The 15,638-nt window shown below is 40.3% G+C and overlaps 1 protein-coding gene across 6 annotated transcripts in view; it reads right to left on the bottom strand.

Moving 5' to 3' along the window:
- Positions 1–15,638, bottom strand: part of LOC112562717 (nociceptin receptor-like) — a 69,550-nt gene that overhangs the window by 1,589 nt on the left and 52,323 nt on the right. For 5 of the 6 annotated variants that reach the window (XM_025236151.1, XM_025236152.1, XM_025236153.1 and 2 more), the window contains one exon: positions 9,170–15,180. The exons of the other annotated variant lie outside the window; for it this stretch is intronic. In XM_025236151.1, coding sequence (XP_025091936.1) covers positions 14,011–15,180 — 1,170 coding nt within the window. In that variant the 3' untranslated portion in view covers positions 9,170–14,010. Of the gene's footprint in view, positions 1–9,169; positions 15,181–15,638 lie in introns of those variants that run through there. 6 annotated transcript variants of the gene reach the window in all.

Here is a 15,638-nt window from a genome sequence, read left to right as displayed (position 1 = left end):
AGACTAAAACGATCAAATGTGACAAGGCAAAATGCTAACTTTTAGGCGCATCTGAAGAAAAATTCACAATAAAAATAGAAAAGTATGTATATTCTAGTCTTCAGAGTGGCCATGGTTTTGTCATTCTGAATAACACAAAGAACGAAGAGTTTTTGCCAGAACCCCATACAATCACAGTAATTCACATACGCCACCGTTCACTGAAACAACAGAGGGCAACCTCGTCCTGAGGTCATAAATGCGCAGGAACACAGAATAGGTATTTTAAAAACATTTAAAGCAACGTAAAAAAAATTCAAGAAAAGTCTAGTTTATTTCCTCTGCCAAAATATTACTCACTGAGAAAATTTTAGGTAACAAAAATATTAATTTCGTTTCATTCGACAACAAAATGTTCCCCTTAAAGCAGAAAGGTCGTGATTGATTAAGGTCAACCTCGGGGAAACTAGATTTGTGAACTCTCGTCTGGACGGAGAGATCACAGCACACAAACTGCGATAAAGTTGGAAGTTTCGAGAAAGTTGCTGAAATTTCCACACCACCGCTAGCAGAAGTACCTAATTTTAAGCGGTTAGATTACCCCATCCACCGCCACATTTATTTAGCTATTAGTGTTCTGGTCAAGAAAATAACTGCTTCCAAAATCCGCCATTACCCTCGGTTGATACCAGCTCGATGCTTGCATTGACAGACAGCGGTCCCATCGTGTGTCGAATGTGTCAGCACGCCAGACGCTGGGGTCACCCGGATGGAAAGGAGGAAAAGCGGAGGGGAAGGACCCGTTAGAATATAGGGCATTGGTAGACCTTCCAGATGGCGTGTTGCAGTCGAGGGTTAGACTTGATCGATTCGTCGAGCCTGATAAAGTGGCTAGCCGGGCCAAGGCTGCTGCGCCACTTAAGGATTGTCTTGCAGCTGACTGCCTAAACGGCAGAGGTGAGGGAAAAACAAAAGAGAGATAAATATCCCGTAAGGATTCTTTCGGACAGTGAAAAAATCCCTGTGCAGAAATGGACCGTTTCCACAAAGCCTGCTGCAAAATTGGCGACTGTCTGTGACCGGTGACAACAGATACAGAAAAGTTTTAAATCGTCTCTGAAGACGCCGTCTGGGGGACAATATTATGTACCTGGTACGGAAAACGACACGGAAATTATGGTCTTGGGTTTGCTTGGCATTAAGCGATGAGAAGAACCAAAATGTGCCCCAGTGGCCATCACTGTTATCTGTCTCGCCAGCAGTTTGACTGGATGACTGGGTGCGTGTCTGGATGATGCTCGTGGCTTGATGAAAATAAAACAAGTGTGTTATGGTGCCACAATCTCACAGTCACCATCTATGATCATATGAACATCGAAGAAGCCGACAAAGTCGTCTCTTGACACCATTATCATCTATTAACTATATAGTTCTAGTCTTTTTACGCGCGGGAGTAAATGACCTAAAAATAGACAATTTCGTCATCTAGGGGAGACAAAGCTTTACTTAGATACCAAAAATCTGGATACCTTTGATTTTAAAAAAGGATTAGGTTTGGATTACGATTTGGATTTGCTGTGGGTTTTTTCCCTGCTAGATTAAAAATGAGTAAAATACGACAGAAACAAGGTACACGATTTATTACCTCTGCACTTTGTCGTACAAAGTTTTTTCTTGCGGACTAAAAAGAGAAGGCAAGGCAAAGAACTTATGTATATGTCTTTATTTAAAAAAATATTTTACTAGTACTCAGAATAACACAATAACGTTTCTAACAATTATATAATGCTTATTACACCACTTTGCGCTTAAAACATTTCCATTTATCAGTTGTCTAAGGGATACAACTAATACCAAAATGTTCCTAATAAAAGAGTTCTCTCCCATCTTTGTGTTACCATCCCGAAATTTATGTGAATTTTTCTATCCCTATACAACATAGACTTACATAAAATTGCAGCAAAATACATTTATGTTCTGGAAGCCCGACACTTCGTTGATGTCTTAGATGGTAGATGCTGTCTACAGACGTGTGCATGACTGTTCAAACTGTCGGTTGCTAGATGACGTTGGAGTAGTACGTTCTGGATGGTTGGCTGGTTGTTTGGTTTATGAGGTAGAAAGTGTTTTCCTCGTTCTCATATGAGATTAGTGATAAAAGGAGAAGAGACAAGAGTATTGGGAGCACCCTTCTCGAACAAGCCATGTAAACAGGTGTCGCATCCAGATATAGACAAGAAGAGATTTGAACTCTGGACATCACATCACAGCATGGTGACAAGACAGCGTCATCCTCCTCCTCATCATCTCAACCACTCAAAGGGTATAACAAATATAGCATCTTGTATTATTCTTGCTAAGGCATTCATACACATTTTTTTTTATCGTTAACAAGACCGTTTGTTCCTTGTTTGTGTCTCTCGAACTCGCTGCCATCATCATGTAGATATTCTTGTTATTCAACCTCCATGTATCTTGGTTTGGGAGAAGAATGGGTGGTTTTCACGTGACGTCATCAGTTTTTGCGAGCTGCTTCAGCGGCCATTTTTCTTTCCCTACTAAGCAGTGGTTACGGAAGCTTTGCTGGCAACTGATCGGTTATCATGGTCGTCTGCGGTATAAAAGGATGCGGAAACAAGCCCTGCAGTAAACGAAATGTTCCTCTAGATGTATCTTTTCATAAGATACCCAAAATTATTTTGAACCAAGGCGACGAAACAAGAAAACTTACAGAAGAACGACGTCGTCTGCTTTACGAGAGGATATTACAACAGAAGAGAAGTGGAACAAAATAGTTATCTGTTCGAAACACTTTGTTGGCGGTAAGAAACCAGACTTTTTCCAAATTGCTAAAGTATTTAACATTGTTCTGCATGTTGTACACATTGTGATAAATATTCTCTTCATTGTAGGTTGGTGACAGTTCACGTGATTTGAGTGAACATCAAAACAAGACTTTCATTATGCATGACCACGACTAATAAACTATAGCTATAGAGAGAGAGGATAAAAAATGTTATTTCTACTTCATTATTTTTCTTTTTAGACGTGTATTTGGTTTATTTTGTTTCAGTGCTGATTATTATTTTTTTGTAGTTAATATCACAAAGATGTAATTCATGGGTTGTTTTATTCTTGTGTCTAGGAAAGCCAGCATATGTGAATTTTCGGAACAGCCCTTCGTGGCTTCCCACTCTACACTTGGGACATGAGCGATCAAGTACTTGCTCAGAAGCTGAGACTTCGAAAAACAGGTATTCAAGGCTTGTGTCTCGCAAAAGAAGTAATGCATACTCTACATACTGCAAGCAAGAAGCGAAAATCAATCAGCAGTGAGACAAGCCAGGAAGAAAAAATATGTGAAAGTGTTTTTGGTTGCTCAAGTGCTTGGGAAGAAAGTTTACATGGTGACATAGAAGATTCATGTTCAAATGATCAGAACACTCAAACAGATTTTGGTTGCTCAAGTGCTTGCGAAGAAAGTTTACATGGTGGCATAGAAGATTCATATTCAAATGATCAGAACACTCAAACAGATTTGACTGGACTAAATATGGATGCAATCATGCAGGACTCTGAGACCAGACTTCTTGATTCAGTTAAAAACAGACAACATTGTTCTATTTATGAAAGACAGGTGTATGTTGAAGATGAAGCTAAAGTTCCATTCTACACGGGACTTCCTTCATTGGCAGTAATGGACCTTATTTTCAGAACGGTAGAGCCATACATGTCTAATGAAACACAGTCACTGTCCAAAGAGCAAGAGTTTTTGCTGTGTTTAATTAAGATCAGACTGAACTACCAATTCCAGGATATAGGGTATCAGCTGAAAGTATCCGTGTCAACTGTGCAAAGGAGTTTTCATAGAACTCTTGATGTACTTGTAGCACGGTTGTCTTTTTTGTTGCACTGGCCTTCAAGAGAAGCTCTGAAACTGTCTATGCCTATGTGCTTTAAAGAAAACTTTAAAGATAAAGTTGCTGTTATTGTTGACTGTTTTGAACTTGAAGCACAGAAACCCTCGGGCCAAACCAATCAGATCCAAGTTTATTCCAACTATAAAAAATATCATTCTGCCAAATATCTGATTGGGATCGCACCACAAGGTTCAATCAGCTACATTTCAGATGCATTTGGTGGCAGGGCTTCAGACAAACACATCATTGAAAATACTTCTTTGTTGTCCAACTTGTTACCAGGAGATGTAATTATGGCCGACAGAGGTTTCAACATTGAAGATGAAGTTCTTTTTTATCAAGCTAAATTAATAATTTCAGATTTTACCCATGGGAAAAAGCAACTTCACCCACTACAAGTTGAAAATTCCAGAAAAATAGCCTCTGTACGAATTCATGTTGAGAGAGTTATAGGCTTTGTTCGCAGAAAGTTTGGAATTTTGCAGTCTAAAGTGCCTATTGACCTGATGGCAACAAAGCCTGGTGATGATAATCCAGTCATAGACAAAATAGTTCGGCTTTGTTGCTGCATTGTAAATTTACATAAATCCATAGTGCCTATTGAGTAGCTATAGTGCAATTTTTTAGTTTGAAATCAGCATTTATTTTCAGAATGCATGCTTGCAATCTGTATATGTTTACATTACCATAGAAGTTATTCTCAGATATAAAATGCACAATTACCTTACTGTAGTTCTTTTTCTTTCGCACTTTATTTATAATAGCATGACGATATCCAACTGATCAGATAAGTTACTTGGTAAATTGATGTGAAACTGTGAACAATATAGAATTTGTTCTTTGCTGGAGATGTCATGCTTTGTATGATGTTGATCAAAATATTTGCTGTTGACAGAATATTGTTAATAATTTTTGCTTATTAACAGGCTACTCAAACATGTATAATTGAATCAAATGTTATTGTCATTTGAATGCAAATGCCGTTTGCTTCCTCAGAAGCTAATTCAGAGCAATATTGATGCCAGAGCTTCTTTGTGGATTTTAGATTACCTAACCAATAGTTCTTCTTAGTAATCCATATCAGTGATGTTATTTAGATTGGGATTTTGATATGTTCCTTCTTACCCTGTAATGATTTTTTTTAAGTTATGTTCTGTCAGCAGACACAAAAATTTTCTGAAAAGAATTAATAAATATTCATTTGAATGTGCAAAAGTTCTTGTTTGATGTTAAAGAAGAAAGAAAGAATAGGTGTGACTGGAGATTGGGGTAGCAAGCAATGAGTGAGAGGAGGTGAAACTGGACACTTAATGAAGGGGAGGAGGATTGTGTTTCTTATTGAAGGGAGAAGCAACTGCCGGGACAGTGTGTTTTAATAGGGAGAAGAGAAAAGGATTCGGAGAGAGGTGGACGCTTGTTTAAGAGTAGAGAGCCATTTGCTAGACAGTGTGTCTCACTAGTGTGTAAGAGATCGAGTACATTTTAGTTTGGAGGTTGTGTTAGTCGAAGTTTGATTGCCAAGACAGTGAGTTTTAATAGTAGATTCCGTGGATTTTTGTGATTGTGCTAGAAGAGCCATTGCCAAGACAGTGTGCTTCATAATGTGTAGAAGATTCAGTGGAGATATGTGATTGTGTTAGAAGAACCATTGCCAAGACAGTGAGTTTGAATAGTAATAGATACAGGATTTTGTGTGATTGTGTTAGAGGAGACATTGCCAAGACAGTGAGTTTTAATAGTGTGCAAGGAGTTCGGTGGACTTGGTAAATGTGTTTGACGAAAGGAAGAGCCATTGTTATAGTGACTGTGTTTTCATAGGGTTTTTTATTTTATTATTTTTTTTTATTAAACATAGGCAGACTCGTATAGGCAAAATCGTTTTGTTTATTTGAGTGAAAGAGCACGCAATTGTCCGACTCCGCTGGTGTGCTCGAGAGACGCTAGCGGTGTCGTGACACAAGCCGATATAGAGCCGCTGAAGAAACGCGAAGCGTTAGGGAAGGAAGATGGCGGACAGCGCCTCGTTGCTAACGTGTGTATCACGTGAGTGAAAACGACCCATTCATAATCAATTTTCCTTACTCGCGTCGACATTTTTAGTATTCCGTAAAATCAAACCGATTGCTAATAACTGACAGAAAAATCGTAAAATGTAACACATTTAATTTCCCTTTCGTAAAAAAAGGTCATCTTTCAACCGAAAATTTAAAATAAAATAAAAATTAAAGGTGCAAAATAAAATCTCCATTAGTTGCTTGATATTATGCTGCAGACTTGTCGTCTTTTTAATGGTTAATCAGCATGGTTACAGCCGCAATAAAACCACAATTTGGTTACAACCAGTGCCGTCGACAGCCAGCATGGACCTCGAGGCAGACGACGACACCGGCCTCTTGCATCTATCATTAATTGTAATCGTTTCTTATTTTTCCAGCATATAACAATATGCTTATATAAGCTCACGACTAGAAAAATCTACATTTAGTTTAGTAACGTAAAAAACGTTAGGTAAAGTGCACAGCTCTGTACAACTGTAATTTTGTTTAGTTGTTGTTTCTTTAAATTCTTTTCGCGTTTGCGCTCAAGGCTTGGGATGGCGCACGAGTCACAAAGGCGTTTTAAGAATTAGGAAAACAATTGGAATGAATAAAATTAAATAAATATTTTTATATCTCTGTATATATTATAATATATAAAGGCATGAGAGATATGTATTTTTCTTCGACTGTATCAAAATGTTATATTAAAGTATACGTGTGTTGGAGGGATGTGAATGCACGTGCGGGGTATTGGAAATTTACATCTGCAAAATAAAGTTGTTGACGACAATTTACATGAGCATGGTGATCAGACTTTGCTGACAGTGAAAAGACTTGACAAGGACTAAATGAGCGTTAACTACACGAGACGCAAACAGGTTTAAGAAAGAATATCGTCTTCACAATAAAAGAAACTGTGGACGACAAATCACAGACATTTGGCTCCGATAGCTCTTTCTTTGATATCTGTTCTTCAGTGCTTTTTAATATAATACTAACAAAAGAAATTGGCAGAAAGTGATTAGATAGCAGAAGAACAGCACTACTCACTACTCACACAATATTCAGTGCTGTTCGTGCTTGTAGGTCTGAATAAGCAAAACATACCGCTGATGATTCAAATGTTTTAGACGAAAAAGAGAAAAAAAAAAGACAAAAACTTCTCATCTCAAAGTCAAGGGAAGTCTGTAGTCTGTCACTGACGTCACTGACGTCAGTTAGCCGCAACAGACTCAATTACCATGTCTTTGCCGGAGGAAAGGTCACGAATCCTGTGGTGAGTGAGTTTATTTTACGGGAGGGGGAGGTTTGTTTCTGTTGTTTCTCCCTGCTTATCTCCAGCTGCCAGACCCCGTCTGCTACCAGGAACAATACTGACCGAGAAACATCTTAAAAGTACAAATGAATAAACTAGTTACGTAGGAAGTGTGTCTGGAATATTTTAGAGCATCTCCTCCTTCCTTTCCGTTGTCTGTCTAAAACTGTGATTACTCATTATCAGCACTTCACTTCCATATCACTCCTTGCTAGCACCTCACTTCCTTATCTAGACCTCCCCCAGCCTCTGCCACCCATTTTTCATTTTTTTAAATAGTTTCTATCAATAACTGCTTTTCTGGAAAGTACGAACAGTCAGAGTCTGCAAGATACTGATTTTGTCAGTGTCTCTCGAATACTTTACAATTTTTTTCGAGACCAAAAGTTAAAAGCAAGAACTCGGTATGATTCAATTTGAAACGACTAGTATAGTTTTTACTGCTGAATGTCAAATATTTATTTTACAGGAAAGTATTAGATTACAGAAAAATAATGGATTAAAATTACATGTTAGATAGTTGGCTCATAGGCAATGTAGTTTAGAAAGTCTGTTTAAGAACTCACGGAAACTCTTTGTCTCATTGACACGACCACGTGATGACATCCTTCTTGTTGCCCTGTTTCTGTCATGATGATTTTTGTCGGCGTTTATATTAAGATCAGGAGAGATATACTGACCCACATTTTGAGAAACAGTATCTGGCATTGGGATTACTCCAGGAATTAGAAAAAAAATCTTATGTTACCTTATTTTAGATACAGTGACCTTTCAGGCAATATTTCCATCCACTTTTTTCCTCGCACATTGATGTCTACTTTCAGTTAGGTCTGTGCAAGGTGATGGCATTTCATTGTATAAAAATTAACTTCTTGAGTTCAGCTGTGTCCTACAAGCTCGGAGATAGGAGCACATCTCTGTGTGGTTGACCAAAAAAAAAAAAAAAAAAGCTGTTTGCGAGAACAAAACTAAAAAATCACAGTAAAGGCAATGACAGGACATCCTCTGAACACCTTTATTTTTACTGCGAGGACAACCAGCATATCTCTTGCTTAGAGAAGACATCATGCTCTCTTTTTACGAGCTGTTAAGAGCTTTTAAATGGCAGGACCGAGGAAGACCAAGGGATTGGTTAACACCTGGGAGAGGATTTACTGACAGAGACGGTCCACGTCTGGGACTTTGATTAAGTCTGTCAAGACTGACACGACCATTACACTGTCGCGTTTCTTTTCTAACATTTTCCAGGATTTTCTCAGTTATTTGATACTTCAGACAGGGTTTATCTGAGACTCCAGCACTATAGGAACATAGCGATGGATGCAACTACAAGGTCGATTCAATTTTTATCAATTTTCGAATATCGGACTCTGAAGTGCCAGACATGTTTGGCTGCCAGGAGGTGAGATGGTGAAAGAAATTCGTCTTGATACTGGCTGTGACTGTGACGGATTGACTGCTGTAGCTTTGTAGAAGATCCTCCTTTAGAAGTGTGAAAACAACTTAAAGTGACAAATAACCTGATCAACAGATTTTTTTTTATCATTAGTCATTCTTCCCCTTTCTATTTTTTTCCTTCAAGATTTTATCTTAGTAAATAAAGTAAATAAAGTTAATAAAGCTATATCATGAAGTCATTTCTAAGATTGTCTAATTTATGCACTACTATTAATTGATTAAACTTCATATTTAATTCAGCAGCTTAGCTATAATAAGGTGATTAAAATAAACTCTGGGTTTATTATGATTTGACAGCGTAGGTTATAGTTGCTGTTAGTTGTCCTCCTCCTCCTCCTCCTCCTCCTCATCATCATCATCATCATTTTAATTATCTTGTTTTATTCACTTTTCAGCGCTTTTAAACTTTTGCAGGTTGTCGAGTCTTTCAAGGAATAAACGTAAGCAAAGTCAGAGTTTCACTGAAAAACTGTATTAATTCATTTTTTGGTACAATCGTTACAAAGCAATGAAAAAAGATGATAAAAGTCATCAGGTCGCCGATGAAGTCGTCAGAAGCAATCACAATCGTCATGCAAGGCTGAAACGCAACATGCTGGGTTGTTGTTGTTGTTGGTGGTGGTGGTGGTGGTGATGGTGGATTTCGTCGTCATCGTCGTAGTAGTAGTAGTGGTGGTGGTGATGGTGGTGATGATGTAACGGAATGTACACCTGGTTTACGTGTGCAACACCAAGCTCATTACGAGTGCAGCTGATGACTTAAGCTGCATGATGGCAATGCCTCCAGGCACCTGTACTAAGGGAGAGTGAAATCTCGGCATCAAGCACTGTTATGAGTAACTGATTGTCAAAAGTTAAAGCTTTAACAAGAAAACATAATTGTATTTGACTCACATACCAGGCAAGGCAGAATGTCACGAACTGAGCTACAAAATGCGAGACAACACAATTTTTGTGGATCTTTCGAGAAAGTGCATTGACGATGGCGCGGACAATGTTAGATAAAGATGCACTTTACTCAAACATAATAAACAATTTTTCTTTGTGCCCGATTTTCCATCATGTTTACAGTCCGAAAGCCTGTGGGCACTGATTAAACATTATTTCTGCAAGTTTATCACATTTGAGGGAGAGCTTCACACCGAAAGCAATGGTCATTGATGTTTTCTGACAATGCCCACACTATAATGGCGAGTTGACATCACACCACAATATTTATAATATTAATTCTTGTAACATGGACAGCAAATACGACATAGTAAGCTGTTCATATGACTTGAAACATTTCGTATAAATTTACGACGTTAGGTGACTATAGATACTCTAGACACAAATTTGTTTATAGGATGTTAAAGCACGTTTTCCACAATTTTTTTACAGCAGATTACAGGATTTTTAACAAGAAGAGCACTCACAGCGCTAAATATTACAAATATTATCTGTTCATATGACTTTGAACACAGTTTACACAAATTTACTACGAACCGTGTAACATGTTAAATAATCCAAAGAACGTTTCCAGACATACAATATAATTATCTTATTTTTTATTAAAAAATGTTTTAATAATTTGTACAACATTTTACATAACATTAATCTTATTAAACAAAACCAAATATGTAGCCCTTTGAGGAATCAAAAAAGAAAAGATATCGTAAAGTTACATTTTCTGTAAACACTTATACTCTGAAGTGTAACTTATAAAGCATGGTAAGAACATTCAAGTAGATGTTGAAGTAATAATTATTCATTTATGAGCAACAATAGGTTTGTCATCGTAGTAAAAAAGGCGATCATGAAAGAATGGCGACTGAACACATCTGCAAACATGGAGCAAAGATTTGAATTTGTCTTCAGTGTCCATGTTCAGAATAGAGGATCTGATGTCATTCAAGTATGACTTGTTTCTCAGTGGTGTTCGAATTCTTCTCTATGGATGGTCCGGTGGCGAACGGTTGGTGCCGGTCACCAATACAGTGAGGATTGGCTGGCGTGGGGTCAGATCTCGCCTCGGACATTCTATCCTTTTTCTGTATGTGGCACCCGTTGACAGGGTTATATAGCCATAGTTGCTGGTTCGGGGTAAAACACCAATTCCTCATCCACCCTTAACTTTTGATGTTCGCTGTTCCCTGTTGTCCATTCTTCATCTACTTGCTTCTTTAAAGTGTAGATTCTTTTTTATTGAAGTTTTTATTTAAGACACTCACGTACGAAACAAGTGATGTTTCAGATTGTCCTGCTCTGTCAATTTGTCCAACATCTACCCATCCTTCCATTTGTCGCTGTTTATCTATCCACATGTCTACCAAGGCACTGTCAAAGGTCCATCCAGTCAACGCATAGACAAAAGTTTGGTTCTTCACTGTACTTAACTGGATTCCCTTATGATATTCTTGACGGAAAGAGATGCTTTCAGAAGGGCAAGTTGTCAGCTTGTGCAACATCATGCTGGACATTTGACACGGAGCGGGGATCAGTTCTCGCGAGACGAGTTTCAAGCTCCTGCTCGCTGGATACTTCGTGCACGAAGGGAAGACATGTTGATGCCGAAGCCAGCGTTCTAAGAAGAATTGTGGTGAAGGCAGTCGAGGTAGGTTTCGCCAAGGCGAAAGATAGCTTGGACTCTTGGTTCCGTTACTGCTATGGCAATCGAAATACCAAGATGGGGGCATTTGGTACAGCACGTGACATGCGACTAGCTGTTAGAACTAATGGGGCACGACGTGGACAAAATGGAACACAGGAGACCTTTGAAGTCTGCGTTGTGTACAATCTGCTAATATAATGGATTCGAGAGTACCAGGTCTGGTGTACACACCCACAAACTGACATGCAACAGCTCACCACCCTTCCTGTCTACATCCCACACACCCCTCTCTCTGTCCTGTGCGAATGTGCCCTCTGGGTTGCATAAGACAGCATCCTTCACTGAGCATCCTCCACTACATCCCCCATGAATATCTTCCTCACATCTTTGAGCTGAATTTCATGTTATTAATAAGCCGGTCATAGAAAGTCCTGTGAAAGGACACAGTGGGTTTTACTTGCCCTGCTCTTACACTCCAAGCACGCACATGCGTTACTGAACTCAGAACAGTTTCTTAGACACAGACATAAAATACAGATGGGATTTCTAGGGACTAGCGATCGCTGTCACAGTAATTAGCCATGACATAGTTTCAGGCGAGCAAAAGGAAAAAGCTTCTTGACGTTTCCGCAACTTGCATACATCTCCTGCCTCCGACCGACAGGAAACGATCCCCAGACGGTTTTTGTTGTTGTTTCAGCTCAGTGTCTTTCAGGAAGGGACTAAGGCCTCAGATATTCATTTCTTTTCTTTTCTTTTTACATTATAAAAAGAACTTATATTTCAAACTTCATCACTTCTATCGATAACTATAAACTCATGCCTGAGTGAAAATAAATGTAATCCATATTAAAAAAAAAAAAAGGCTGAAATATCCTCAAGATATTTTCCGCCTTTTTCACATCTTGATTGCATATAATCAAGTTAAAAAGGGTCAACAAATCAAAACTACTAATGTGGCCTGTCACCTGCTTGAAAACTCCAGACCGTTGAAAATGTTTCCCTAAGACTGCTGTAAGAGAATAAGAAGCTACTGGCTGATGCCAAGCGCTTTGTCTCTAGAGAAATGTGAAACTAAAGGTTTGTGACAGAAATCTCTAAAGATTGGAACTCTTCTGTTAACGCAAAAAGAAATCAAAGTTAATCCGCTTCTTAGCGAATATTCTAGAAAGAACTTTGTCATTTTTTGGTGAGGTTTCAGATTTGTCACACGATCACATCGGGAAATTTTACCTGGGATTAATGAGGATAACAAAGAGAAACAAATTAATGGAAAAAGGTGCAATGGACATTGGATATAAGGAAAAGGCACGCAGTCTACGAAAAACTGAAATTTTACTGTAAGGGATGTGATTTCTAAAAGAGATTATTTATTGAAGAGAAACTAGGACCTAATCAAAGGTTGGGTGTCAATGGGGAAAGGTTTCATGAATTATTTAGAGTGAAGGAACAAGTTGAAGCTCCAGTGAAACATAAGAAAAACTATAAGAAATAAAACTAAGAGCTTCAGAATCACCGGGTGTTAGACGTTCCATGCCGAACATCCAGTCACCGAGTGTTGTCACTGTCGGAACCAAGGTCCTACACGTCTGCTAGACACTCTGTGGTCGCCAGACTGGCTTTGGCAAAGTTGCAGACAATAACAAAGAATAAAGCCTATTGCGAAACAAATGAAGACAAAATATCAGTTTCTGCATGATCCACCAAATAAACATGTACACCGGGAAAGACTTCCATGCAAGTCACAAAGCCATTCAATGGGCTTAACATTCACCGACTTCTAATCTTCTCTCAATCCTGCTTGCTGCACGTTAGTTCAGTCCGTCAGCAACACGTGAGCACTTTGTTGTCCTTAGGATCGAGGTGGAGGCGGAGGTTTCTTAAAATAGTTTGCTGTGTTGCCTGAAAAGATTGAAGGGCTTGGTGTTTCAGGGACATTTCTTGGACCAGAACGATCCAAGTATTTATTTCAAAAGTCAGAGGCAAAGCTAGTGTCACGTGTGACAGACCTTTTCTTTAATCAAAAATCCCTATCTGTGCCCCCCTTCTGATTCCACGTCGCAGCTGCAGACATCTAGTGCCGCGTCAGATCGAAACCAATGGCTACCAAAATGGCGTTGTAATGAAATCATTACCGATTGTCGATCTTTTTACCGCCTCTGCAACCAGTGGTTACCGTTCCGACTCCGACTTTCAACTTCTTCTCTTCTTTCCCTCACTTGCTGACCATTGGTCAAATTGTTTTTCTCTCTGTCTCTTTGTTATTGTTACAGTTAAACTCCGGCTCCTCAAAACAATTATAGCTTTACAGGTACAGTTGAAGCAACACTACTTCAGCACAATTGCAGCAACATCTCTTCAGCAACATTTTCTAAAAAGCAAACACACCTTCAGTACAAATGCAGCGACATCTCCCGCGACTAGTCTTTATTACAATCCCTTTGTTACGCTCCCTGGTCTTTTTCAAAACATTCGCTCTCTTATTCCCCTCCATTGGATCACAGTTAAGAAAAACACTCATTCTCCTCCTCGAGAAAAAAAAGAGTCAAAGGCGTACGTGATGTCTATATCAAGAGCTGTGATGTCTGCAGCTTTCCTTTCCCCTCGTCTGTCTTTTTGTTAAGAGCAAAACATATTGTCTTGTTATAAGTGTTCTCGACTTCGAGCAGGGTGAGGCAGCTGACGCCGACAGCAGCGACCGCGTGCTAGTCACACCCACGACTGAGGAGTAGTGGGGCTGGAATCTACGCGTGAGCACTTGATGTAACTGCTGTAACGCTGGCTGCGGTAGAAGACCAGGATCTTGAGCTCATGCCGGAAGTAGGCTCCGGTGACGCTGTAGAGGAAGAAGTTGACGCAGTAGTTGATGTAGAAGACGACCCGCGTCAGTAGAAGCACGCCCTCCAGGTTGTCGAAGTCGTAGAGGGCGTCCTCGGACGCTCGCACGTGCAGGCGTGACAGCAGAAAACGCTTGCACCAAACGATGCAGAACGGGAGGTTGAGGATGATGAAGACAAAGGAGACGACGAGAAGGATGACGGTGAACTCCATGCGGATGATGCTCTCCTCCGTCACCACGTGGCACTGGCGGTGGCGGTGGTAGCGCCTCAGCAGCTTCTGGATGATGAGGGCGTTGAGGACAGAGATGAGAACGAAAGGAAGGACCGTGATGGACAGCCCGTAGATGCTGTCCAGCGTGAAGACCAGCATCGGTCGCTGAGGATCCGGGAAGCAGCGCGTGAGCTCCTCGTGTTGAGTGCGCACCACCCGCGCGCTGGTGAGGATGGGCTTGTACAGCATGACGACCAGAGCGATGATTACCAGGCTGGAGATGACCTTATGTGCGGCACGACTCCCGCAGATGTCCTTCCTCCGTAACGGGTGGCACACCCCGATGTAGCGCTCCACCGTGAAGGTGACGATGAACCACGCCGACAGGAAGCGGCTGACGTAGGAGAAGTAGAACAGCACGTGGCAGACCCCCGGGGTGTTCAGGAACGCCGGGGCAGCGCTGTCGCTGTTCAGGGAAGGCAAGCCCCAGCGCAGCCAGTCCACGAGGACGTGGAAGAGGAGGGCTGTGATGTCGGAGGTGGAGAGGGCCGCCAGGTAGGTGCTCGCCGACAGCTTGCGCATGTTGCGAGACAGGAAGACGCGGAGGGACACGAGGTTACCCAGGAGTCCGATGACCAGGATGATGGGAACGCAATAGGTGTAGACCTTCATTGATGACGTCACGAGGGGAGGATCCGTCTCGGGGGAGTAGTCGCAGTTGTTAAGGCTGTTGTTGGCGGCGCTAGTGTTGGGGAGTAGGCGGTCTGAGCTTCTCATCATGTTGTAGTACCACGAACACATATCAATCGACGAATTCTCCATCTCCATCTGTTAAAAAAAAAATGTAGTCAGCAAGGAAAAAAAAATTGCTTTAAATGTTTTATAGCTTTACAAAAACTAAGAATGATTTAGATAAATGAAGAACAAATTGTTTACTTATCATCATACTGATTTACACTGGAATAGGTCGACATCCAGACATATCTTCATGCTTTGGTATAGTTGGCACAATTGTAAGATGTCTTCGCTTTACCGAAAGTCTGAGACTTGCCTGTACTTGGTAAGTTACTGGATAACAATGGATTTTGAAATGTTTTGAGCAAATTCTTGAGTACGGTGTGGGGACGAAGTTCGCTCGGCATGTCTGAACAAAGCAGTGGTCTGTATGGACACATCTCTGAACAAAGTTAATCCACTGACGTTTGTAGCCGTTATCTTTAGGATCTCCTGAATAAATAAAAACTAACTCCATCTGAGTGTCAAAAATAAAATTTAACAACAGCGCA

The sequence above is a fragment of the Pomacea canaliculata genome, linkage group LG4, assembly GCF_003073045.1.
Source record: "Pomacea canaliculata isolate SZHN2017 linkage group LG4, ASM307304v1, whole genome shotgun sequence".
NCBI classification, from domain to species: domain Eukaryota; kingdom Metazoa; phylum Mollusca; class Gastropoda; order Architaenioglossa; family Ampullariidae; genus Pomacea; species Pomacea canaliculata.
Note: the sequence above shows the minus strand (reverse complement) of the source record. Positions and strands in the feature narration are given on the sequence as shown.